We start from the raw sequence: 25,171 nt of genomic DNA, 5'->3' as shown, positions 1-25,171 counted from the left end.
CTGTACACACCTAATTTTGGTCTCACGTCTATCTGCAATTATAATCTTCCACAATCGGAGACCGTGCTTTCAGTTCTTAGGACTTAAGCTATGAAATTCTATACCCACACATGGGAGGTTTTCCACTTGTTCCTAAATGTCGGTTTCAAGTAACCTTTATACCTCAGAATTCCTAGTTTAATTAAAGTTTGCAGAGCTTATTGAACTAGTTATTGAAAGATTGCTAGCATGAATCATCTTGATACAGCTCATTCCTGTTAATTTGAAGTTGACTTTTGCTCAGCACATTCTGAATTATCCGGAAATATAAATGAAACATTTTTAGGTGACAGCTTTGCTAATTCATTTCTCAATGCAATGCCATGACCAATCAAAGTCACGCTGCCTGGTTTGAATTTCAACCAATGTATGGCAGTTAACTGTCAGTGATCATCAACTGGTGCATTCTCCATGGCATGCCTCTACCAATCAGATTCCGCTTGCCAACCAATCAGCACTCGCATCTCGCATAGTAAAAATTTCTTGTTTCCCCTGACATTGGTATTCTTGCAAAAAATGGTGACAAAAAGTAGTCTCTTTTCAGAAATATGCAAGTTAACAAATAATTCAAATTAAGTAAACTCATATTAAACAGAGTAGACGAGCATCCTATAAATAAGAGAAGTCCATACTTACTACAAAAATATTATTTGACCTTCCTCTTTATTTTTCAGTTTGCAAATACACAGTCCATGAGAGATGTGTTTCCAAAGAAATTGCATCATGCATAAGCACATATGTAAAATCCAAAAGGAATACTAATGTAAGTGAAATTTCACTGGTCATTCGCAGTGCATACAGAAGATAGATTTTAGTATTGTGAATACTGTAAGTCTGAAAATGGAGCATTCTTTGAAGTATTCGAACCTTGCTCGAAGCACACTTCACAAACTTTTTGTAACTATTCTGCAGTAATGAACCTCAAGAACCAATAATCTGAATCTCTGAATGCTAATTTTTCAGAGTTATAAAGAAATGTATTTGTAACATTTTTGTATTTGAGAAATGCTGTTAAAGTAATTGTTGTTTAATGACATTTAATATATTTACCTAGGAAAAACATATTTGGGCAGGTCATAGTCTTGATCATAAATTATTATAATACTTGACCTCTGTGGCTTTCAAAGCTGTATCAATGAATCAGAAACACGCATGTGTGTTGTGATGAAAATGTATCCCAATTACAAATAAACTCCTTTGATCTGGATTCTGTTAAAACATAGCGAAAGGTTATCAAAAACAAAAAATGGCCCAGATTTCCTGATCCCAGTAGTGACTGAGGCATTCGCTGCTACTGAGGGGGGCGACGGCATTGGAACTCCGGGAGTCAATTTTTATTTGAACCTCAAACTTGCGGCTTGCCAGAATTTGCTCTGTTGGATCCTTTGCTGATTGTACCCCAGAACTGTCAGCATGTAAACTTGGATTCTTTGCCCAGTATTTAGGTTGTTTATTATCCTGATTTATTAGCACTGTTTAGTGCGGCCCTTTCAATTCGGAGGAGTGTCAAAGTGCTCCAGCATCCCGACACATCTGAAACTCTTCACCTTCCTCCCTCCAGTACTGTTCATTCCTTCCCAACACTGCTTACAACCCAACATGGCTCAACACCCCGCCCAACCTCCCCTTTCATGACATTGCTCTACTCCCCTCTCAAAGCTGCTCAACCCCTCTCCTGACATTGCTCAACTCCCAAACACTGCTCCTACCTTCCTCACCCCACACACTGCTAAATCCTCTCCTGGATTGATATTGCTCCTCTGATATTGCTCAACCTCCAACACTACCCAATCCCTGGTACTGGTTACCCCTTCCTGCATCCCTAACATTACTCACCCCAATATTGCTCAACCCTGGCACTGGTCACCCTCTCCTGCACCCCTGACATTACTCCGTATCATTGATGAAAGAATACCCATTTTGTTACCAGTCAAAAGTGGGTTATTCACTGCCTTCTGTATAGTATGACAATATGTCAGTATTTCCTGCACCCCTGACATCTACTCACCCCAATAGTGCTCAATCCTGACACTGCTCACCCCCTCCTGCACCCGGATGCACTGCTCGACCCTAACACTGCTTGGGAGGGAACTAAGCACCATCGGGACGTGCTGGGAAATGTTGCAAGAGCAGGAGGGGAATTGTGTAGTGTCAGGAAGGGAGTGAGCACTGTTAAGAGGGTGAGCAGTGTCAGGAGTGACAGAGTTGATGGGGGAAGGGGAACCTACAATTAAAACAGTTAATGGACATATTTTAAAACTGTGAAATTCACTGAACTTGAAGACAGATCTTGGGGGGGTGGGGGGGGATGCTTTCACTTCACGGCATGAAAGGTGACTTGATATCATTGGAATTCTGCCTCATCACTAAACGTCCAGAACCATCTGGTTGCTAGATTCAAATAGGAAGAGGACAAGAAGGTTTTAACGCTCCTGTATAAAAAAGAGAGTCTGTAGTTTCAAATGTAGTCAATAGTGTACACTCCTGCTCTGCGCTGGCTGGAAAAGCCAGGCCATTAAAACTTTCAGGCTATTGTACTCCAAAGGGATGTCACAAAACTAAATGAATACCACCACACATAATCATTCCTGCAGGAAATAGAACTGCCATTAAAGAGGAAAACTTGTTTAAGGAGATGAATGTTATGTTTGACATTGTGACCTCTGTCCTCCCCTGAATGCCCTCCCCGCAGCCCGACACAGACTGACAGGTGAAAAGTGTGGCGGGTCTTTGAGCATCGTGAGGTTTAAAAATTGAATTAAATACCACAAAAAATGTCATTGTGAATGACTTTTCCAAGGATGGTTATACTGGAAAATTATTTTATGATTATGAAGTTGTTCTGAAAACAATGCCTTCATTTTTTTTTTACTTATGTCAACAAGGTAATTTAACTTTTTATATTGAGATTATTTGAATTGGAATCTGCTGGTTTGCTTGTATGTATTGTGTAAGAGTCCTGTTTGACTCAAATAAACTAGCTAGTTTTTTGAATAACCAGTGTGACTGATCTAATTCTATGTTTTTTTTTCCTATTTCTCTACCTTCTATACAGATTATGCAACATGTTTGGGTGGAAGGAAACTCTCCAGCCAAATGTGACCGGTGCCATAAAAGCATTAAATGTTACCAGGGTCTCACAGGCCTCCACTGTGTTTGGTGCCAAATTACTGTAAGTACGGAGACAATGATATGCATTATTTTTAAATGAATGGGCAAGGATATTTGCAAAAACCCAGTGGCATGTCTTGGGCACTAGAGGGCAGGCTGGTTTCTCGATGCAGGCGAAGAGTTGTTGCCAGCTAATGTGAAATGTTATCCAGAAATGGATGAACAGTTTGGAACAAGAGTGGTGATGACCTTGAAAAAAATAATTCTTTGCCAGTTTCATAGTTCACCATATTTTTTTTTTTTTAAATTTGGAGTCCCCAATTCATTTTTTCCAATCAAGGGGCAATTTAGCATGGCGAATCCACCTACCCTGCACATCTTTGGGTTGTGGGGGCGAAACCCACGCAAACACGGGGATAGTGTGCAAACTTCACACGGACAGTTACCCAGAGCCGGGATCGAACCTGGGACCGCGGCACCGTGAGGCAGCAGTGCTAACCAGTGCACCACCGTGCTGCCCTCTAGTTCGCCATATTCATAAGATTTGTTTGCAGACTCTTTTGTGTTTCATATAATGTCCAGATGATGAAGATGAGTTTATTTTTAAAATGAACGGAGAGGAGCAAAATAGGTGATTCCGTGTATTTGGTTAAGACAATTCACAAGACCTGGGGAAGATAAAAGAAACAGAAATAAACCATTGATGTATATCATTTTAAAATGAGATCATTTGGTGTCGGATGTCTTGCTGTTCATGGACGGGAAACAATGCCATTTCAGTGTACAACTCTTGTGTTGCTAATTTTGTACTAAATGCTGTCTCACTTAATCTTCGGTTAGCATTTTCCTTGGTGCTTCCTTGTGGTACTTCGACTGCAGTTCTCGCTAACTGTAAAATAATGATTCATCTGCATGGCTGCCTTCTGTGAGATGCCACTTCCAGATTTTTGAAAAATAATATAGTAATGGAAAAGGAGGTTCTTAAAAGGAGAAAATAAATGTTCATGACACTTTATTGTCTAGTCCTTAAAAGTAGGATTTACCTCTGGTGTAATAATATTTCCAAAGTAGGGATTGCAACTGCACAATAACAATAATAATCTTTATTGTCACAAGTAGGCTTACATTAACACTGAAATGAAGTTACTGTGAAAATCCCCTAGTCGCCATATTCCAGTGCCTGTTCGGGTACACAGAGGGAGAATTCAGAATTCTCAGCTGGTACGGGAATTAAACCTGTGCTGCGGCGCCTGCTCGAGTAAAGCCCAGGTTACTGCAGGATCCTTACGCTACAGGAAACTAGGCTAGGGATGGGAACCAAGCTGTTATTGCACGCTCGAGCACGAGTATTTCTGAGTTCAACTATTTCACTGTAATTAATGCTTCTACTGACATCATTAACTCAAAACAGATCCTAGTTATGGGAATGAAAGAGACACCTCCTGTCCAAAACACTATTTTCAGTGTTATTGATATATTGGCTTATGGCCTTTGCCTGGATTTCTGTATTTAAAACTGCTCATGCAAGAAAAGCTACAATATTTCTATTTGTTCCCCAGGTCTAATAAAAAAAGTCATGACCTGAAATTAACTCTCCCTTTCATCAGATGCTGCCAGATCTTCTGAGTATTTCCAGCATTTCCTGTTTTAATTCAGATTTCCAGCATCCGCAGTGTTTTGCTCTAGCTTCAGTAAAGCAGATTATTTTTTAACTCTTAGTCTTCTCAACAGAAAACTGATGCATTTTGTGACATGAAATATGGTATGATAGCATATACCATCAGGATACCCAGTTAGTTAAGCTGTTTGTTACTAACATTGAACAGCAAGATTTCAAAGTCAAACAATACTAAATATGTTTTTGTAAGACTTAACACAAGGGGTAAAACCCCTGAGATACAGAATGTACAGTGTAGAACGAGGCTATTCCGCCCATTGAGTACATCGGCCCATGAAAGAGCACCCTACTTAGGCCCACGCCTCCACCCTATCCCCGTAACCCCACCTAACGTTTGCACACAAAGGGACAATTTAGCGTGGCCAATCCACCTAACCTGCACGTCTTTAAACTGTGGGAGCAAACCGGAGCACCCGGAGGAAACCCACGCAGACACTGGGAGAATGTGCAGACTCCGCACAGACAGTGACCCAGTGGGGAATCGAACCTGGGACCCTGGCGCTGTGAAGCCACAGTGCTATCCACTTGTGCTACCGTGCTGCCCGGATACAGAGCACCCAGAGGAAACCCACGCAGACACGGAGAAGAAGTGCAAACTTCACACAGTCAGCTGAGGCTGGAATTGAACCCGCGTCCCTGGAGCTGTGAGGCAGCAATGCTAACCAGTGTGTCACCGTGCCACCCTAAAATCATGTGCTCCATAATTATCAGTTCATATCAAGTCAGGGTAAGCTACTTTGATGTCCGTGATCTCTGCGGCCTTGTAGGTTATGGTGCAATGTCTTATTGAGCACTGTAGAAATCATAAATTTCAACCCTCCATCAGGACAGAAATACAACAAAAGTAATGCCTTAACTCTATGAAAGTCTTCGAGGAGCTATGCAATCATATTATGACCAATGCAATACCACTCGTGAATCTTGTAACAGTTGGTCTGGAATTATAGATGAAGAGCTAGATTGAGAATCCGAACATGAACATTCCTCTTTCATTCCCCCAGCAGAGTCAATTGGCAAATTTGGAATTTGCACTGCAGAAATCTAAGGAGATAAGACATGTAATTGCAAATGTACATTTTATAATGGTGCACATAAGTAGAAGTAGTTTTTGTACTCCATGGTATGTCAGTTGACATGTTTAATGTACCGCTGACTCCTTATGATTATTATCAGTCTGAAAAACGAATTATGGATGTTGATTATTAATTGAGTAGTCCATCTGAAATATTCACATGATCAAATGTTGCACGTTTGCTTTTTGAAGAAAACAAAATTGCTGGACATATAATTCACCAAGGGATGTTTTTTGCATGTATCATTTGAGCATGTTTACCTTTTATTCGCAGCATGATTATAATTTCTTTAACTTGAATACAAAGTTAGGAATTTCTACTGTACATTGGGAAATCCACCATCCCCAGAGGTGGCAGAACTCAACATGAATTGTGTTTGTTGGTGAGTGGGGTTTCAAGCTTAATTCAGAAGTTCGCTGTTTTGTGACCACTAAAGCAACTCCATCAAATCACTGATTTCCTTTAGCTATGATTAAAGCAGAAGTTGTCTTTCCTTGTAATTATAAGAAGAAATGTATTGTACATGGGAGGATGACCCGAGTACTGTTTGAGTACATTTAGTGGAACTCTGTTTTATTTAATTTTACTACAGCGAAACCATGGCTGCCATTATGGGCAGCACGGTAGCATAGTGGATAGCACAATTGCTTCACAGCTCCAGGGTTCCAGGTTCGATTCCCGGCTTGGGTCACTGTCTGTGCGGAGTCTGCACGTCCTCCCCGTGTGTGCGTGGGTTTCTTCCGGGTGCTCCGGTTTCCTCCCACAGCCCAAAGATGTGCAGGTTAGGTGGATTGGCCATGTTAAAATTGTCCTTAGTGTCCAAAAATTGCCCTTAGTGTTGGGTGGGGTTACTGGGTTATGGGGATAGGGTGGAGGTGTGGGCTTCAGTAGGGTGCTCTTTCCAAGAGCCGGGGCAGACACGATGGGCTGAATGGCCTCCTTCTGCACTATAAATTCTATGAAAAAAAAAAAATTTGAATTGTTATGAAAATAGAGCTAGTGTTAACTTGAGATCACAAAGCAGCTAGTTGAATGCATTGTTCAAAAGAAGGAACTTCTTTATATAAGTAATTAAGTTAGACAATAACAGTAACTCAGCAGAACAGCAGCCCCCCCCCCATAAATTTCAATCCTACATCAGGACAGAAATACAACAAAAGTAATGCCTTAACTCTATGAAAGTATGCCAGGAGCTATGCAATTGCATTACGACCTATGCAATACCACTCATGAATCTTGTAACAGTTGGTATGGAACCGTAGGTGAAGAGGTAGATTGAGAATCTGAATATGAACGTTCCTCTTCCATTCCCCCAGCAGAGTCAATTGGCAAACTTGCAAACACGGAAAATACTTGCTGGTGAAAGCATTACCTTCTGCTATCTGTAATAATTGCGGACTCTGAACATGATATTGTACTGATATGCTGACAATGTAAGCGTCCAGCGCTGTGTTCTTTCTGAGGCCTTGGGAGGAATACATTCTACTCACTGAAAAGACTTATCAAAGACTTGTGGTCAGTACATATCGTAAACAAATGACCATAGAGGTACTTACGGAATCTTTTTCCCGCAAAAACGATAGCTAGACCCTCTTTGTCCATGTGTGAATATCCCTTTTCAGCCTTTGTCAGCGTCCTAGATGCTTCAGCCTTTGTCAGCGTCCTAGATGCAAGACTGATGAGTTTTTCAGATCTGTTGTCCATTAAATGAGAATATACCGCCCCACACTGCAGGGGGGGTATTGCATGTTAGAATAAATTCCCTATCTGGGTCAAAATGGATTAGCCAATTGTAGAAGCGCTTTCATATCCTTGAAAAGCTTCTGTGCAGATTCCAACTTCCATTTGGTTTCTTTGTGCAGAAGTAGCCAACGCTGTAGACCGCTCTGATGAAAACTTTCCATAATAATTTACTAAGCCCAAAAATGACCTGAGCTCTGACACATTCCTGGGCTCCAGGCGTTCCTTAATTAATCAAATGTTCCCCTCCACAGGAGACTAGCCTTGTGCAGTGATTCTGTGGCCTAGATACTCAACAGTTCTTGCTCTTCTTCTGATGCAGCCTCTGAAAACCTTTTTAAACTTGATCAAGATTGCTGAGGTGCTCCTCCTCAGACTTCTCTGTAATTAAAATGTCATCCAAGTAGACTGCAACCTGAGGAATGCCTTGTAACAGGTTGTCCATCATCCTCTGAAAGATCAGCGGGCTGGAGGATGCACCAGAAACCAAATGATTGTGCTTGAACAACTCTTTATGCGTGTTGATGGTCACGTGGTGCTTCGAATCTTCTCTAGAAAGAGTTGTTGATATTGCTGGCTCATGCAAGAGTTGCAAACAAATCTTCCAACTTAGGTAATGGATAGGCTTCTAACTTGGAAACCTGGTTAATGGTGAACTTGTGGTGACCACATATGCTCACCATACCATCATTTTTAAGGACCTGAATGATTGGAGCTGCCCAACGAGAAAACTAAACAACACAATGATTCCAAGCCTGTTCAGCCATTCCACCTTATCCTCCGCTTTCCTTCTCATGGCATAGGGCACTGTCCTGAGCTTGAAAAAGCAAGGATTAGCCTGAGGATCTACATACAACTTCACAGTAGTAGCACGCAATATACCCAGTTCATTTGTGAACACATCTTGACAACAGTCTCGGTCACCCTCATATGTTTGATCTCACCCCATTTCGATGGATTTTTTCTGATCCAGTCTCACCCCAGCAAATGTGGACCCTCCCCTTTGACCACAAGGCAGAGTGCCCTTGCTTCTTGACGGTCATGTGCAATATGGACTTCCAACACCCCAAGCAAAGGTATGGAATCTCTGGTATATGTCCGAAGATTAATCCTTGCCAGAGTAAGGACTGGTTCTGGGTTAGAGTCCCACATCGACTTATAGGTCTCTTCACTAATTACAGACATGGAGGCTCCTGTATCCACTTCATCTGTATATTTTTTTACCATCGATCACCACTGCAGTAAAAATACGTTTTGCCTAATATTTTGCTAAAAGGAAGTGCTGCAACTTCACCACATGTTCATCCCAGTCCTCACTTCTCTCATCTATCTCACCGACCTCCCCCGAACATAGCGATGATGCTGCTAACTTGAGATTCTGTCGCATAAATCTACGATGAAAACTATTTACTCAGTGAATGCAGTGCTTGCCACGCTGAACATCGAAAAATGTTGTTTTATTTTCTTGCAGTTTTCTCCCCGTCGCCAAAAAGATGTGGTAACGTGAGATCACAAATTAGGTAGCGAATGTGTTGTTTAAAAGAAGAAACTTCTTATGTAAAATATAAACATGATTAAATAACAACATTTAACAATAACAGTAACTCAGCAGAACAGTAGGAACAGTAATAACTATGAAACGAGGGGCTCTAGTAAAACATGTCCTTCTTACAGGTCACCCTCTTGCAGACTGAAAATTCCACCACATGATCAGAACCCTCAACAGACACCAGAGAATCAATTACATAGGAGAAAGGCTGATAAGAACACTCTATAACACAGCTACTGGTGAATTTATTGTAACATAAAAATTACACGGCATAAAGTTGAAATATCACCATGCATGTTCCAGTTAATGAAATACATTTTGAAGCATAGTCACAATAGTAACATCAGCAAACTTTTGTTTTAATTCACTCTTGGGGTTTCTGCATCATTGGCAATGCCAGGATTTATTGCCCATCCCTAATTGCTCTTGAGGGGGGTTGGTGAGCCACTTTGTTGAACCACTGTAGTCCACGTGGTCTAGATACACCTGCAGTGCTGTTAGAAAGGGAGTCACAGAATTTTGACCCAGCGACAGTGAACAAACAGTGATGTAGTTCCAAGTCAGGATGCTGTGTGGCTTGGAGGGAACTTGCAGACGGCCATGTTGCCCCTATGCCTGCAGATGTTGTCCTTTTAATGGTAGAGCTTGTGAGATGCTGTTGAAGCAAGTTCTGGTGCGTTGCTCTAGTGTAACTCGCAGATGGTACACACTACTACCACTATGCGCCGGTGTTGGATGAAGTGACTGTTTAAAGTGGTGGATGGATATCAGCTGGGTGTCAATCAAGTGGACTACTTTGTCCTGTATGGTATTGATCTCCTTGAGTGTTGATGGATCTGTAAACACCCAGACAGAGTTTTCCATCGGACTCCATACTTGTGCCTTGGAAGATGGTGCGCAGGCATTGGGAATAGCATTGTGGATGTACCTACCCCCATGGATCACAGGGTCTCTGGTGTTGGTTCCCCACCACCTTCTTGAGGGCAATTAAGGATGAGCAGTAAATGCTGGCCTTGCAGCAATGCTCACATCCCAAAAACAATTAAAAAATAAAAGTGCAACAGAACTCCCATCCTTAGACCTCTTGTCGCCACAATATTTATATAGCTGGACCGGTTAGATTGTTGTCAATGGTACTCCCGATAAATTTTTTGGTGGGGGATTCAGCAATATCAAGGTGTTTGGGGGGGGGGGGTGGTTGGAGAGCGTGATAGTCAATGCCAGGCAATTGTGTGACACAAATATTACTTGCCACTAAGCCTGAATGTTATCCAGATCTTACTGCAAGCAAACACACACTGCTTCATTATCAGATGAGTTGTAAATAGTACTGAACACTATGCAATCATCAGCACACATCCCACATCAGATTGTATATGGAAAGAATGTCACTCATGAAGGAGCTGAAAACAAGCCCAGGACATTATCTACAGTGATGTCCTGCAGCAAAGATGATTGGCCTCGCAACAACCACATCCAGCTTCCTTTGTGCTAAGCATGACTCCAACGAGTGGAGAGTATACTACCTCATTCCCATTGACTTAAATTTTGCTCTGGCTCCTTAATACCACACCCATTCAAATATTGTGTTTACGTCAAAGGCAGTTATTCCCACCTGACCTCTTGAAGTCAACTCTTGGTCATCTATGTTTGGACCAAGGCTGTAATTAGGTCAAGAGCCAAGTAATCCTGTCACTGAGCATCAGTGAGCAATTTATTGCTGTGTAAGTGCTACTTGACAGAACTATTGACGCATCATCAATTACTTTGCTGATTACTGAGTAGACAGACGTGATGATAATTGGTCAGGTTGGATTTTTCTTGTGAATAGGTTATACCTGAGCAATTTTTTGCATTGTTGGGTGAAAGCCAGTGGAGCAGCTAATTCTGGAGCACAAATCTTCAGTACTACAGTTGGGATAGTGTCAGCTCCCATGGTCTTTGCTGTATACAGTGCCTTCAGCCATTTCTTGAAATTCCCTGAACGAAATTGAATTGGCTGATGATTGGCATCTTTGATGCTGGGAACCTCAACTGGAGGTCATCTATCCAGCACTTCTCATTGAAGATGATTCAGCTTTGTCTTTAGCGATGATGTGTGGGCTTTGCCCATCATTGAAGGTGGGGATGTTTTTGGAGCCTTTCCCTCCAGTTAGTTATTTAATAGTCAACCACTATTCATAAACATGTGGCAGAGCTTTGGCCTGATCAGTTGGTTGTGGGATTGCTTTGCTTGGTTTATTGCATGCTGCTTCCTCTGTTTAGCAAGACATTTCATGGGAACTACTTTGCAAGGTCTATGTGAATACTACTTTCCGCCAACTTTATGTTGCATCAGTCCAAAAAGACTTCTGCTTACCATACAATTGAGCAATTTCATGTATGAATTTCAGTGCCAGTGTGATGTATAGGCTGTACCTCCCAAAAATTGGCTGCTTGAATTAAGCAGTATGCTCCTTCAATTGTTCCTAATAGGCAGAATACAAACCGTACTCATCAGTGCTACTGTTAGATGTTGATGCTGCATTTGCTAAATAACCCTGAGTGTGCTAATAGCTACAATAACGAGCAATTTAAGAAAATCAATGGAGCTTGCAATGTGGCTCATTTACGTTTGCTAGACATTGCATACATTTATACACGGGGACCCATTTTCTGCAAACAAAGGGAATTTGTTCAAGACTTGCACATTTTCTGAATTATCCAGGAGCTTGGGGAGCCTGTAGTTCCCCATTGCTTTCTCCATGTCAATGCCTTGGCCAATCAGAGTCTACTTTTCAACCAATTGGTACACTTTGCTCCTGTATAAATTGTGATTGTTTGAAATTTGGCATTTTTGTATTTGTCCTGATGAGTACAAGATGAAAAACGTTGAAAAAAATGTGTCTCTCTTTGCAGCAATATTCAAGTTCTGTACTATCAGGTGACTATTTGGGATGTTTATTTTATGGTGACTTTTATTTTAGCGAAGTGAATACTGTGACTGAAAGAAGGCAAGGCGTTGGTGTTACGGTTACTGACATTGCACACTAGTAGCAAAACCTCATATCTGTTGACTGAGGACCTCCACCACTTCATCTGTGGTCCCTTTATCTGCACTTTGAACTCCAGCTCAAAAAACTAAAAGAAACACTCTCTTCTTACTCTGCACTGAATCCACACACTCAGTAAATTCTCAACTGCCTAACTGCCTTAGTTTTTAAAGCTTTAAGTTAAATTCTAAATGTTAACCTTCAATTTCAATTTGGCCTACTTTGCATCTTACCGAAGAGTTCCACTCTTGAAAGAATTCTCCAGTTCCCAACCCGTTAACGACCTACTTAATTAATATTGTGTTCAGTTCCTTAGAAGTGTCCATACTTACACTCCCCATCATTGAGGGATGTCAATATTCAGAGTAATAATGCTTTACCTCAGCAACCAATGTCAACATCACTCACTCCCAGGTATATGTAACACAGTTAAAGCAAAACGTAAGCATTGTGCCACATTTGGTGTAATGTTATGCTGTGGTTTCGCGGTCACCCAGGGTCCACTCATATTAAACCTTTACAAAGAGAACACACCTGTTAGTTCTCATTCTCTGGATAAATGTACAAAGAGAGCTGCAGTGATACTTGGAGAAATTATCAAATGTTATTTTCTAATTCCTCATACCTTGGCTAAGAAGTCACGGGTTCAATGTTCCGACACATATCTAGGTTCCTAATTTCAATCTGCTTTTTAGAAGGGTGCTTCTCTACAGTGAGGGTGTGAAATCAAAGGATTGATTCAACACTGTGTGCCCACGAGCAGTTGGCTCATAAACATTTTCAAAAGCCATGGGGAAGGTCATCCAGTTACCACCTTTACAGGAGATTGCCGCATAGTATGAGGCGATTTAGAGAGAAGAAGAAAAGGGATTATTAAAGCTGAGCAGTGCAATAAAAAGAAAAATCTCTTCAGCTCTGGAAGGATGCTTGAGAACATTTTGAGTGGGTGTTTTCATCAGTTGAGTGGGAGAGGGTTAAATATCAGCAGAAGTAGATCTAAGAGCTGCCTTGTAATTCGATTGAAGTCAAATAGATTCAGTTGTTTGTGCCAAGGGTGGCTCATGGAAATTGCAGCCACCAGAGCATTAATTATGTAAGATCCAGAGTTTGTTTGCTGTATTTGTGATTGTGGATATATCTCTTTGAAGTCTGTACCTACAGTAAACCCTCATTATATCCCGAGCATGTTCACTCTTTCTGAAACCCTGCTAGATATTTATTTTCAAGTTAAATTGTTGACAGAAAGTAATAATACTTCCTGAATAAAATGTATTTTGTGACAATAGACATATGTGACTAATTTAAAGCAATCCTTTGTTGTGTCACGGCCTACATATGGTAAAATATTAAATCGAGGAATAATTAAACCGACTCAGAATTCCATTTCAATTAATTCCCCGCACTTAATTTTTAAATCTTTGAATTATAAAGAAGACCGTTATGACATAGTTGCTATCATCGTTTAAAAAATGACCAATACTTTGGGTGGATAAATTTCAACTTGGGCAAAACAAACAGTAAAGAAATCCCAATGTATATATTTGTTTTTTATGTAGGTCAAGTTACTCTCATCTTACTCACAACATGACTCTGTTTCAGCCAAGTTTACACAGAATGAATCTCCCCCACATTGTCGTATACGAACCTGTCATTTTAGCAGTGAACATCATGCTACGTGGAAATGCAAACATCCAAGGCAGACTCCAAATGCGATTCCTAAATTAACCCAGGGTTCAGTTTGCAATCAAAGGTCTTCCTAAAGGATCAATTGGAATATTCAAATCTGCAAGGGAATCATGTAGAAAATTCTGGTCCCAATTTTTCTAAAGCTTTGCCTGAAACGCGAGTCATGCTCTGGGCCATAAAATGAGATGCATATCCAATCGTGGGCACCCTGTTTTCTCATGGGTGCTTTTTCACCAATATATATGTGCATCATTTCTTTATTAAAATTGTGTTCCCATTAAAAATGGTCCCCATAAAATTTTTGGACTTTGGGTGAACCCGCTATCCACATAAACTGGGCTTTTAGGCTTTTATTTAATAAATTTAGAGTACCCACTTCATTTTTTTTTCCCGTTTAAGGAGCAATTTAGTGTGGCCAATCCACCAAACCTGCACATCTTTGGGTTGAGGGAGCGAGACCCACACAGACACTGGGAGAATGTGCAAACTCCACACGGACAGAGACCCAGGGCCGGGATCGAACCCGGGTCCTCGGTGCCATGAGGCAGAAGTGCTAACCACTGCGCTACCATGCCACTCTGGGGCTTTTAGGCTTCATAAGACAATTTTGTTGTTGATAGCATTGTCTTTTCTTACTGCTGGGCATGGCTGGGCATTGTCCAAGTACTGGCATCTTGCCACTGCCACAGGTGGTGCCAGGAGGTGGGGCCTCCAGGGAAACCTACTGAGGGGTTCCCATTATCTGGAGATGTCAGCAATATGGGGGGTGGGGGGGCACTGAAGTCAGTGATGATGATGGGTGGGCACTGAAGCACGATGCACGCAATGGTTGTGAGGAGGGAGGACTTTTTCACATTTAGATTGGGGTGCCATTTTCTAGAAGAATTCTACTCTTGATATTCTTCATTATTCTTGATCATTTGGGCAGCACGATGCCAAGGACCCGGGCGTTTGATCCTGGCCACAGGTCACTGTCCGTGTGGAGTTTGCACTTTCTCCCCGTGCCTGGCCATGCTAAAATGCCCCTTAATTGGAAATTTTAAACAACAATTATTGATAGCATTTAAATCACTGTGGTAAAGATGGATATTTCAAACACTTCGATAGGCATCATCCACTGAATCCAGTATCATGGGACTAACTGTAACTGTTCCTCAAGGTACTGAAGAGAAAAACCCACTCCCTTCCCTTTAAAGGGTAACGATGATGAGACTCAAGTCGGCACATGCGTTTCATAATAATATTTATCTTTATTAGTGTCACAAGTAGGCTTAGATTAACTCTGCAATGAAGGCGCCTGTTCGGGTACACTGAGGGCGAATTCAGAATGTCCAGTTCACCTAACATTTATTGCTTTCAATAAAATGTCACCACATGAACTGCCATGATTTAAGAAAAAGAGCTGCTATCATCTTTCAGACAGTAATTTGAGAGAGAGTCATAGAATCCCTACAGTGCAGAGGACGCCATTTGGCTCGAGTCGGCATTGAGCCTTCAAAAGAGCACCCAACCTAGGCCTGCTTCCCCACCCTGTCCCCACCTTACCTTTGGACACTAAGGGGCAGTTTAACATGGGCAGTCCACCTAACCTGCATGTTTTTGTAATAAAACCAAAAAGAAAATGCTGGAAAATCTCAGCAAGTCTGGCAGCATTTGTAGGGAGAGAAAAGAACTAACGTTTCGATGACCCTTTGTCAAAGCTAAAGACAGAGAAAGTGGGAAATATTTATACTATGGAGTGAGAATGAAGGATGAGTCATAGCCACAGAAGTCCATGGAAACGGGGTGCTATTAGCCACAGAAAGCAAGGGGAAAGAGTGCTAATGGCAGTTCCCAGAGAGAACAAAAGGTGTGAAAGGCCAAATTGCAGAGAAACTAACATCAGATGTAGATGTGGGGAGGGGGGGGGGGTGGAGCAAAGAGGAGAAAGGGTAAGGAAAAGAGGATAAGATTGGGGGGGGTTGGTTGAATATATTTTAAGAAAGAAATGGTAAAAGGCAGTTAAAATTAAAGTCTGCGTTTGGTCTCTCCAATTTAGAGGAGACCACATTGGGTGCAGTGAATGCAATACACCAAATTGGAAGAGGTGCAAGTGAAACGCTGCTTAACCTGGAATGAGTGTTTTGGGCCTGGGATGTTTAGCATGGAAGAGGTAAAGGGGTAGGTGTTACACCTTCTGCGATTGCATGGGAAGGTCCCATGGGTGATGGGAGAGGTGTTGGGTGTGGTGGAGGAGTGGACAAGATTATCTCAGAGGGAACGGTGTCTGAGGGAGTGAAGGGAAGATGTGTTTGGTGGTGGCATCACACTTTAGTTGGTGAAAATGGCGAAGAATTATGCTTTGCACACGGAGGCTGATGTGGTCAAATGTGAGAACAAGGGAGACTCTATCCTTGTTCTGGGAGGGGGGGGAGGGTCAAGGGTAGTGGTGCGGGAGATGGCCCGCACACTGTTGAGAGCCCTGTCAACAACTGTAGGTGGGAAATCACAGTTGAGGAAGAAGGAACACATTTTCAAAGCACCATTTTGGAAAGGGGCATCATCGGAACAAATGCGACGGAGATGAAGGTGCTGAGAGAAAGGGATGGAGTCCTTACAGGGTGTAGAGGGGGAAGAGCTGCAGTCCAGATAGCTGTGGGAGTCAGTGGGCTTGTAGTGGATATTAGTAGATAGTATATTTCCGGAAATGGAGACCGAAAGATCAAGGAAGGGAAGGGATGTCTCTGAGATGGAACAGGTGAAAATGATGGAGGAGTGGAAACTGGAAACTAAGTTGATGAATTCTTCCAGGTCCGGACGAGAGCATGAAGCGGCACCAAAATAGTCATCAATGGACCAGTGAAGGAGTTGTGGGAGGGGACCGGGTTAGGCTTGGAACAAGGAATGCTCCACATTTTCATTAATGGTCCAAACAATCTCACCTGTGTCTCCTGTTCCACAGGCCCACCCCAAACTATATGAAGCAGTGAGGGCCTTGCTGGAATCATACCCAAATATCCTATTTGTACTTGATCACTCGTAGCAAATTAATCATTAGTTTAAAAGAAATGAAATTTGCAGTCTCCATCTTGGGTAAGTATTGTTAGTTTTGCAATTCTTATTTTTTCTTTTACAAGTCTTGTTAACAAGAATGTTACTATATTCCAGAATGCTAAATTAGCTCTTTCAATCTACCATTGTCTCTCAGAATCGCCCCCACAATAATTTTAATCAACAACGTGTTTAAAATGTTATTACTTTGTCTTCCTTTAGCCACCAGAGCATGAAAGAAGTCACCAGCAGCTGGTGCGGCTATGCAAATCCATGTAAGCAGCTCCAGACTAATCTTCAATGCTCTTGGAAATCTGCCGTAATGTCGGTCGTGAGTGCAAAACCTTGAGTAACGTCTTCCTTATCTGAAGTCCCGCCTGCTCTTTTGGGAGGATGATTTCTAAAACCAATTTCATGTGGTTACGGATGAGCTGTTGAACCACCTTGTAGACCATAGACATGATGGTGATGGAACACCTAGCTCTTGGAATATTGGGCTGGTTTTTCAGGCTTTAGGATGACAATGACTTTGGAACAGCATCAGACTCCTGAGACTGTTACATTGTCACACAAGTTAAAAGCACATTTTCCAAGCCACATTCAACCATTTTGACCCTGGTCCTTGAGGAATTCTGGATAGATGCCAATCTGTAAGGTAACAGGGGATGGAAGCTAGGGCAGTTGCATGCTCCTCCTGTAGGATGTGGGTGGTGAGGGATACCACCGGTATCCCCGCTGACTATACCTGCGGGAAGTGCACCCAACTCCAGCTCCTCAGAGACAGTGATAGGGAACTGGAGCTGGATGAACTTCGGATCATCCGGGAGGCAGAGGGGGTAATAGACAAGAGTTACAGGGAGGTAACCACACCCAAGGTACAGGACAAGAGTAGCTGGGTTACAGTCAGGGGAAAGAAAACGAACGGGCAGACAGTGCAGGGATCACTCGTGGCCGTTCCCCTTCAAAACAAGTGTACAATTTTGGATGCTGTGGGGGGGGGGGGGGGTGACGTCAAGGGGAAGGCCCTAGCGGCCAGGTCTCTCGCACTGAGTCTGGCTCTGGGGCTCAGAAGGGAAGGGAGAATAGAAAAGCAATAGTGATAGGAGACTCAATGGTTAGGGGAATAGATAGGAGATTCTGTGGTCGCGAGCGAGACTCACGGAAGGTATGTTGCCTCCCGCGTGCCAGGGCCAGGGTGTCTCGGATCGTGTCTTCAGGATCCTTAAGGGGGAGGGGGAGCAGCCAGAAGTCGTGGTGCACATTGGTACCAACGACGTAGGTAGGAAAAGGGGTGTGGAGGTAATAAACAAGTTTAGGGAGTTAGGCTGGAAGTTAAAAGCCAGGACAGACAAAGTTGTCATCTCTGGTTTGTTGCCGGTGCCACGTGATAGCGAGGCTAGGAATAGGGAGAGAGTGCAGTTGAACACGTGGCTGCAGGAATGGTGTAGGAGGGAGGGCTTCATGTATTTGGATAATTGGAGCGCATTCTGGGGAAGGTGGGATCTGTACAAGCAGGACGGGTTGTATCCGAACCAGAGGGGCACCAATATCCTGGGAGGGAGGTTTTCTAATGCTCTTTGGGAGGGTTTGAACTAATTTGGCAGGGGAATGGGAACCGGATTTGTGGTCCAGCAACTAAGGTAGCCGATGCTCAGGACGTCAAGCGTATAGTGAGGCAGTGGGGAAGGGAACACTGACAAAGGAGAGTACTTGCAGGCATGGAGATGGGTTGAAGCGTGTATACTTCAACGCAAGAAGCATCAGGAATAAGGTGGGTGAATTTAAGGCATGGATCGGTACTTGGGACTACGATGTGGTGGCCATCATGGAAACTTGGATAGAAGAGGGGCAGAAATGGTTGTTGGAGGTTCCTGGTTATAGATATTTCCAGAGGATTAGGGAGGGTGGTTGCATTGTTAATTAGAGATGGTATATCGGCTGCAGAAAGGCAGGTCGAGGAGGATCTGCCTACTGAGGTAGTATGGGTTGAAGTCAGAAATAGGAAAGGAGCAGTCACCTTGTTGGGAGTTTTCTATAGGCCCCCCAATAGCAGCAGAGATGTGGAGGAACAGATTGGGAAACAGATTTTGGAAAGGTGTAGAAGTCACAGTGTAGTAGTCATGGGTGACTTCAACTTCCCAAACATTGAGTGGAAACTCTTTAGATCAAATAGTTTGGATGGGGTGGTATTTGTGCAGTGTCCAGGAAGCTTTTCTAACACAGTATGTAGATTGTCCGACCAGAGCGGAGGTCATATTGGATTTTGTACTTGGTAATGAACCAGGGCAAGTGATAGATTTGTTAGTGGGAGAGCATTCTGGACATAGTGACCACAATTCTGTGACTTTCGCTTTAGTAATGGAGAGGGATAGATGGGATAAATTGCAAGGTTTACAATTGGGGGACGGGTAAATACGATGCTGTCAGACAAGAACTGAAGTGCATAAGTTGGGAACATAGGCTGTCAGGGAAGGACACAATTGAAATGTGGAACTTGTTCAAAGAACAGATACTACGTGTCCTTGATATGTATGTCCCTGTCAGGCAGGGAAGAGATGGTCGAGTGAGGGAACCATGGTTGACAAGAGAGGTTGAATGTCTTGTTAAGAGGAAGAAGGATACTTATGTAATGCTGAGGAAACAAGGTACAGGCAGGGCACTGGAGGGATACAAGATAGCCAGGAGGGAATTGAAGAAAGGGATTAGGAGAGCTAAGAGAGGGCATGAAAAATCTTTGGCGGGCAGCATCAAGGAAAACCCCAAGGCCTTTTACACATATGTGAGAAATATGAGAATGACTAGAGCGAGGGTAGGTCCGATCAAGGACAGTAGCGGGAGATTGTGTATTGAATCTGAAGAGATAGGAGAGGTCTTGAACGAGTTCTTTTCTTCAGTATTTACGAGTGAGAGGGGCCATATTGTTGGAGAGGACAGTGTGAAACAGACTGGTAAGCTTGAGGAGATACTTGTTAGGAAGGAAGATGTGTTGGGCATTTTGAAAAACTTGAGGATAGACAAGTCCCCCGGGCCTGACGGGATATATCCAAGGATTCTATGGGAAGCAAGAGATGAAATTGCAGAGCCGTTGGCAATGATCTTTTCGTCCTCACTGTCAACCGGGGTGGTACCAGGGGATTGGAGAGTGGCGAATGTCGTGCCCCTGTTCAAAAATGGGACTAGGGATAACCCTGGGAATTACAGGCCTGTTAGTCTTACTTTGGTGGTAGGCAAAGTAATGGAAAGGGTACCGAGCGGCTGTAAGAAAAGGGCCGAGTCCCGCTGGCACCGTTCTAACCTGCTCTAGGCCGGCGGGACCTCGGCGTGTAAGGGTCGGGTGGCTGCCTTTTGGGGGTGGGGGGGGGTCCGACTCTGGGGGAGGGGGCTTCGATGTGGCCTGACCCGCGATTGGGGCCCACCGATCGGCGGGCTGGCCTCTGTGACTGGGGGCCTCCTTCCCTACCCGCCGGCCCCTGTAGTCCTGCACCATGTCGCATCGGGGCCGGCGCGTTGCAGGAGACCAATGCGCATGCGCGCGTTGGCGCTGGCCCCACTGTGCATGTCCTCGTTGCCGCCGGCACAACTGCGCATACACGGACCCCACATCGCACAGTTCGCGCCAGGATCTGCAGCTGGAGCAGCGCGAACCGCTCCAGCGTCATGCTGGCCCCCTGTAGGGGCCAGAATTAGTCGTGGGAGCGGCCCGTTCACGCCGTCGTAAAACGCAACGGGGTTTACGACGGCGTGGACACTCTGCCGCGGAATTGGAGAATCCCACCCCAGGGGTGAACCTGGCCCAATGTCATGGGGCAATGTCACAGAACATTTCACACTGCAACAGCGGCCCTTTACTTCTTTACAACAGAATGCTACTCTGTCTCATGGTCTTGCAGCTGCCAGACAAAGATTGTGGACATGCAGCTAAACGTGTCCAGGATGTCAGGAATGCTTAACTTCACAACAACTGAATGGCTCCCAGTGTTGTCCCACATTGCCCTTCCTGCCAGTTGCCGCAAGGGCATTGTGCTCCTTGGGATGGACAAAGTCATGAGTAAAACCAACCTTCTCGTTCACTATGATTCCGAAAAACACATCAAAGAACAAAGAAAGAAAAGTACAGCACAGGAACAGGCCCTTCGGCCCTCCAAGCCTGCGCCAACCATGCTGCCTGTCAAAGAAAGCACATAAAGTCATGCCAGCATTCAATGAAGCTGCAATTGTTTCAGCTGGGATCAACCCGCTATTTGGATGAACAGAATCATGGGGCGAACGTAGGATAAAGAATTGACACCTCATCACTGACCTAACAGCAGAGATCCCAACTTAGAACTCCCTTCAGGATAGGGGATGTGCTTAACCGAATCTGTACAAGGCATGGTTGATTCCAAAAGTGGACGATAAGGAACGACCTGATGAGAGATTGTGGCTGAGATTTGAGGCCGTGCAATCAGGCTGGATTCTCCGTTTTGGAGACTAAGGGAAACTGGCACAAAACGGCGACCAATTCCCTGTTCCGGGCGTAGAGCTCCCAGCTCTAGCTGCCGATACGGCCCAGAGCATTGCCGGGTCTGTGACCGCAAAAATAGTCCCCCACTTCGGCCTCTCATGCGTCCCGAACTGCCCCCCCCACAGTGCCCCCAGCCCCGGATAAATACCCCCCCCCCCCCCCGCACCCCCCACCCCTCCATGGATCGGCCCTCCCCCGACTGTGGCGGCGCTGGACTGAGTCCGCACTCGCCACACTGAGTTCACGAAGGGTGAGACCACACATGTCCCTCGCCGTCGGGAACTCGGTCAGTCGGGGACGGAGCATTGCGGGATAGGCCTCAGGTAATGGCCTGAGGCCGTGGATACAGCGTGCGCCTTATTCCTAGAGTATGCTGCTTTTCAGGGGGCGGAGCACAGCGAAAGCGGCACCGGGCCCGATTTTGGCGTCATCGGGGATTCTCCACCCCGTCGTCGAATGCAATTCCGGCGTCGGAGATCGGAGCATCCAGCCCATCATATCTCATTGACATGCTAAGAAGACCTGGTGCAAGAAGTAACTCCTTTCTCTATTTGGCATCTCTGGAGGCCATCAAGTAGATAGTGAAACTGGCCTCCCCAGGATAAGTTTCTCATCTTATAAGAATATAGTAGTAGAACATAACGGTTACACTGACATACACTGTGAAAAATGCCATGTGTATAAATAGGCTATTTAACACTATTGCCAGATGCAGCGATGGCCAGGATAGAAAGCATCAGAGCCCTTTGGCTATATCATGCAGGTTGTTTTACCTTTTTCTTTCACCATTTATTCATTTTCATTGAACATGTAAATTAAGTTTAAAGTTTAGACTTTTCCATTCATAGAATCATAGAATATACAGTGCAGAAGGATGCCATTCGGCCCATCGAGTCTACACCGGCCCTTGGAAAGAGCACCCTACTCAAGCCCACATCATCACTCTAACCCAATAATCCCACCCAACCTTTTTGGACACTAAGGACAATTTAGCATAGCCAATCTACCTAATCTGCACATCTTTGGACTGTGGGAGGAAACCAGAGCACCCGGAGGAAACCCACACAGACACGGGGAGGATGTGCAGACTTCGCACAGACAAGTGACCCAAGCCAAGAATCGAACCTGGGACCCTGGAGCTGTGAAGCAACTGTGCTAACCACAATGCTAACGTGCTGCCCTTGAAGGTTAATGATGGTAAGAAACACGCAAGGATATCAATTCAGGCGCTGGGGTCATAATTATCAATATGCCCACGCCCCTTCAGATTGAGGTAGTGTAAGGGTCCTTCTATTTATTCCCTTATTTCCTCTTTCATTTATTTTGTTGTTATCACTTGTGATGCATGGTGATTAATGGACATGTGTCTTTATGTCAAGCAGCAGAGCGGAGTAAGGAATTCAGAAGTTACTGAAGAGGACACTCTGCTAGTTTGAACAGATGAAATCAGACCTTTCAGCACCAGAGAGAGATGGGGTGGGGCTAGGTTTGATTGATTGGTTGGTGCCAATGAAGTGGTCAAAAGGCCGTGCTCTGCCCGGAATTGGGTGGTGATTGGACTTACCGCAGTGGGATGGTTCTCAGAAATCTCCAGGAGCAGTTGAGTCCTAAACAGACAAAGATAAGGACCTGCTTTCTCTTCCTCTGCAGAAAGGCTGTGAGTGCTGTATTTCTGAAACTACAGAGACCTGAATGAATCTACTGTAAAAAAAAAAAAAAAACAACCTTGAACTGAAAGCAGAGTTTGAAGAGGAATAAGGTGCTGGAAGCAACCATCTGAAATAAAGACTCTTTCCTTTTACTCATGACTTTCACCCCACTCCTCCCCTCTGTGTTTGTTGTGTGTGTGTGTGTGTGTGTAGAGAGTTGGGGCAAGTTAAAGTGGAGAATTGAGAGCGGAGGGGGATTTAAGACCATAAGACATAGGAGCGGAAGTAAGGCCATTCGGCCCATCAAGTCCACTCCACCATTCAATCATGGCTGATTTCAACTCCATTTACCCGCTCTCTCTCCATAGCCCTTAATTCCTCGAGAAATCAAGAATTTATCAACTTCTGTCTTAAAGACACTCAACGTCCAGGCCTCCACTGCCCTCTGTGGCAATGAATGCCACAGACCCACCACTCTCTGGCTGAAGAAATTCTCCTCATCTCTGTTCTAAAGTGACTCCCTTTTATTCTAAGGCTGTGCCCCGGGTCCTAGTCTCCCCTGCTAATGGAAACAACTTCCCTACGTCCACCCTATCTAAGCCATTCATTATCTTGTAAGTTTCTATTAGATCTCCCCTCAACCTCCTAAACTCCAATGAATATAATCCCAGGATCCTCAGACGTTCATCATATGTTAGGCCTACCATTCCTGGGATCATCCGTGTGAATCTCCGCTGGACCCGCTCCAGTGCCAGTATGTCCTTCCTGAGGTGTGGGGCCCAAAATTGCTCACAGTATTCTAAATGGGGCCTAACGAGTGCTTTATAAAGCTTCAGAAGTACATCCCTGCTTTTATATTCCAAGCCTCTTGAGATAAATAAAATAAATAAATAAAATAAAATAAATTAAAGTGGGGAATTGGCTGGGGAATTATAAATAGAGGTACCAGCTTGAGCTAGGAAGTTGGTGATAACTGCACAATTGCTCAACATTTAAATATGAAAGAGATACAAGGAACACAGGAAAGTCCACAAAATAGTGCAGCATCAAGGATGTTCTCTGGTGGGGAAATTCAGCTGGAGAGAATTCGGTCGTAGTTCGAGCATGAGAGGGAATTTAAAAGATTAAAAAAGAAATGGAGAGCAGCAAAAAGAAACGGCGATGCAACAAATAGAAAAGGAGAGGCAGCAAAGGGAAACGGAGATGCAGCAAAGGGAAGCAGAGATTCAGCAAAGGGAAGCGGCGAGGCAACAAAGGGAAACGGCGAGGCGGCAAAGGGAAACGGCGAGGCGGCAAAGGGAAACGGCGAGACGGCAAAGGGAAACGGCGAGACGGCAAAGGGAAACGGCGAGGCGGCAAAGGGAAACGGCGAGACAGCAAAGGGAAACGGCGAGACAGCAAAGGGAAACGGCGAGACAGCAAAGGGAAGCGGCGAGGCAACAAAGGGAAACGGCGAGACAGCAAAGGGAAGCGGCGAGGCAACAAAGGGAAACGGCGAGACAGCAAAGGGAAACGGCGAGACAGCAAAGGGAAACGGCGAGGCAACAAAGGGAAACTGCGAGACAGCAAAGGGAAACGGCGAGACAGCAAAGGGAAACGGCGAGACAGCAAAGGGAAACGGCGAGACAGCAAAGGGAAACGGCGAGACAGCAAAGGGAAACGGCGAGACAGCAAAGGGAAACGGCGAGACAGCAAAGGGAAACGGCGAGACAGCAAAGGGAAGCGGCGAGGCAACAAAGGGAAACGGCGAGGGGGCAAAGGGAAGCGGCGAGACAGCAAAGGGAAACGGCGAGACAGCAAAGGGAAACGGCGAGACAGCAAAGGGAAGCGGCGAGGCAACAAAGGGAAACGGCGAGACAGCAAAGGGAAGCGGCGAGACAGCAAAGGGAAGCGTTGATGCAGCAAAGGGAAACGGCGATTTGAAACAAAACCCTTTGTCAATTTACTCATAATTTTTACCCCTCTCCTCCCCTTTTGTGTTTGTCTGTCGTGTGTGTATAGAGGGTGGGGGCAAGTTAAAGTGGGGAATTAGATAATAGTTAACCAGTTATACTTGCTGCATATTTTGTTATAGTTCTTA

At 44.3% G+C, this 25,171-nt stretch overlaps 1 protein-coding gene across 4 annotated transcripts in view; it reads left to right on the top strand.

Moving 5' to 3' along the window:
• The window catches only part of dgkg (diacylglycerol kinase, gamma), a 985,082-nt gene that overhangs the window by 457,720 nt on the left and 502,191 nt on the right, over nucleotides 1–25,171 (top strand). For all 4 annotated transcript variants that reach the window (XM_072479609.1, XM_072479595.1, XM_072479601.1 and 1 more), the window contains 2 exons: nucleotides 714–802; nucleotides 3,095–3,211. In XM_072479609.1, coding sequence (XP_072335710.1) covers nucleotides 714–802; nucleotides 3,095–3,211 — 206 coding nt within the window. The remainder of the gene's footprint in view (nucleotides 1–713; nucleotides 803–3,094; nucleotides 3,212–25,171) is intronic.

The sequence above is a fragment of the Scyliorhinus torazame genome, chromosome 2, assembly GCF_047496885.1.
Source record: "Scyliorhinus torazame isolate Kashiwa2021f chromosome 2, sScyTor2.1, whole genome shotgun sequence".
Taxonomy (NCBI): domain Eukaryota; kingdom Metazoa; phylum Chordata; class Chondrichthyes; order Carcharhiniformes; family Scyliorhinidae; genus Scyliorhinus; species Scyliorhinus torazame.
This window is presented reverse-complemented; position numbering and strand designations above follow the sequence as displayed.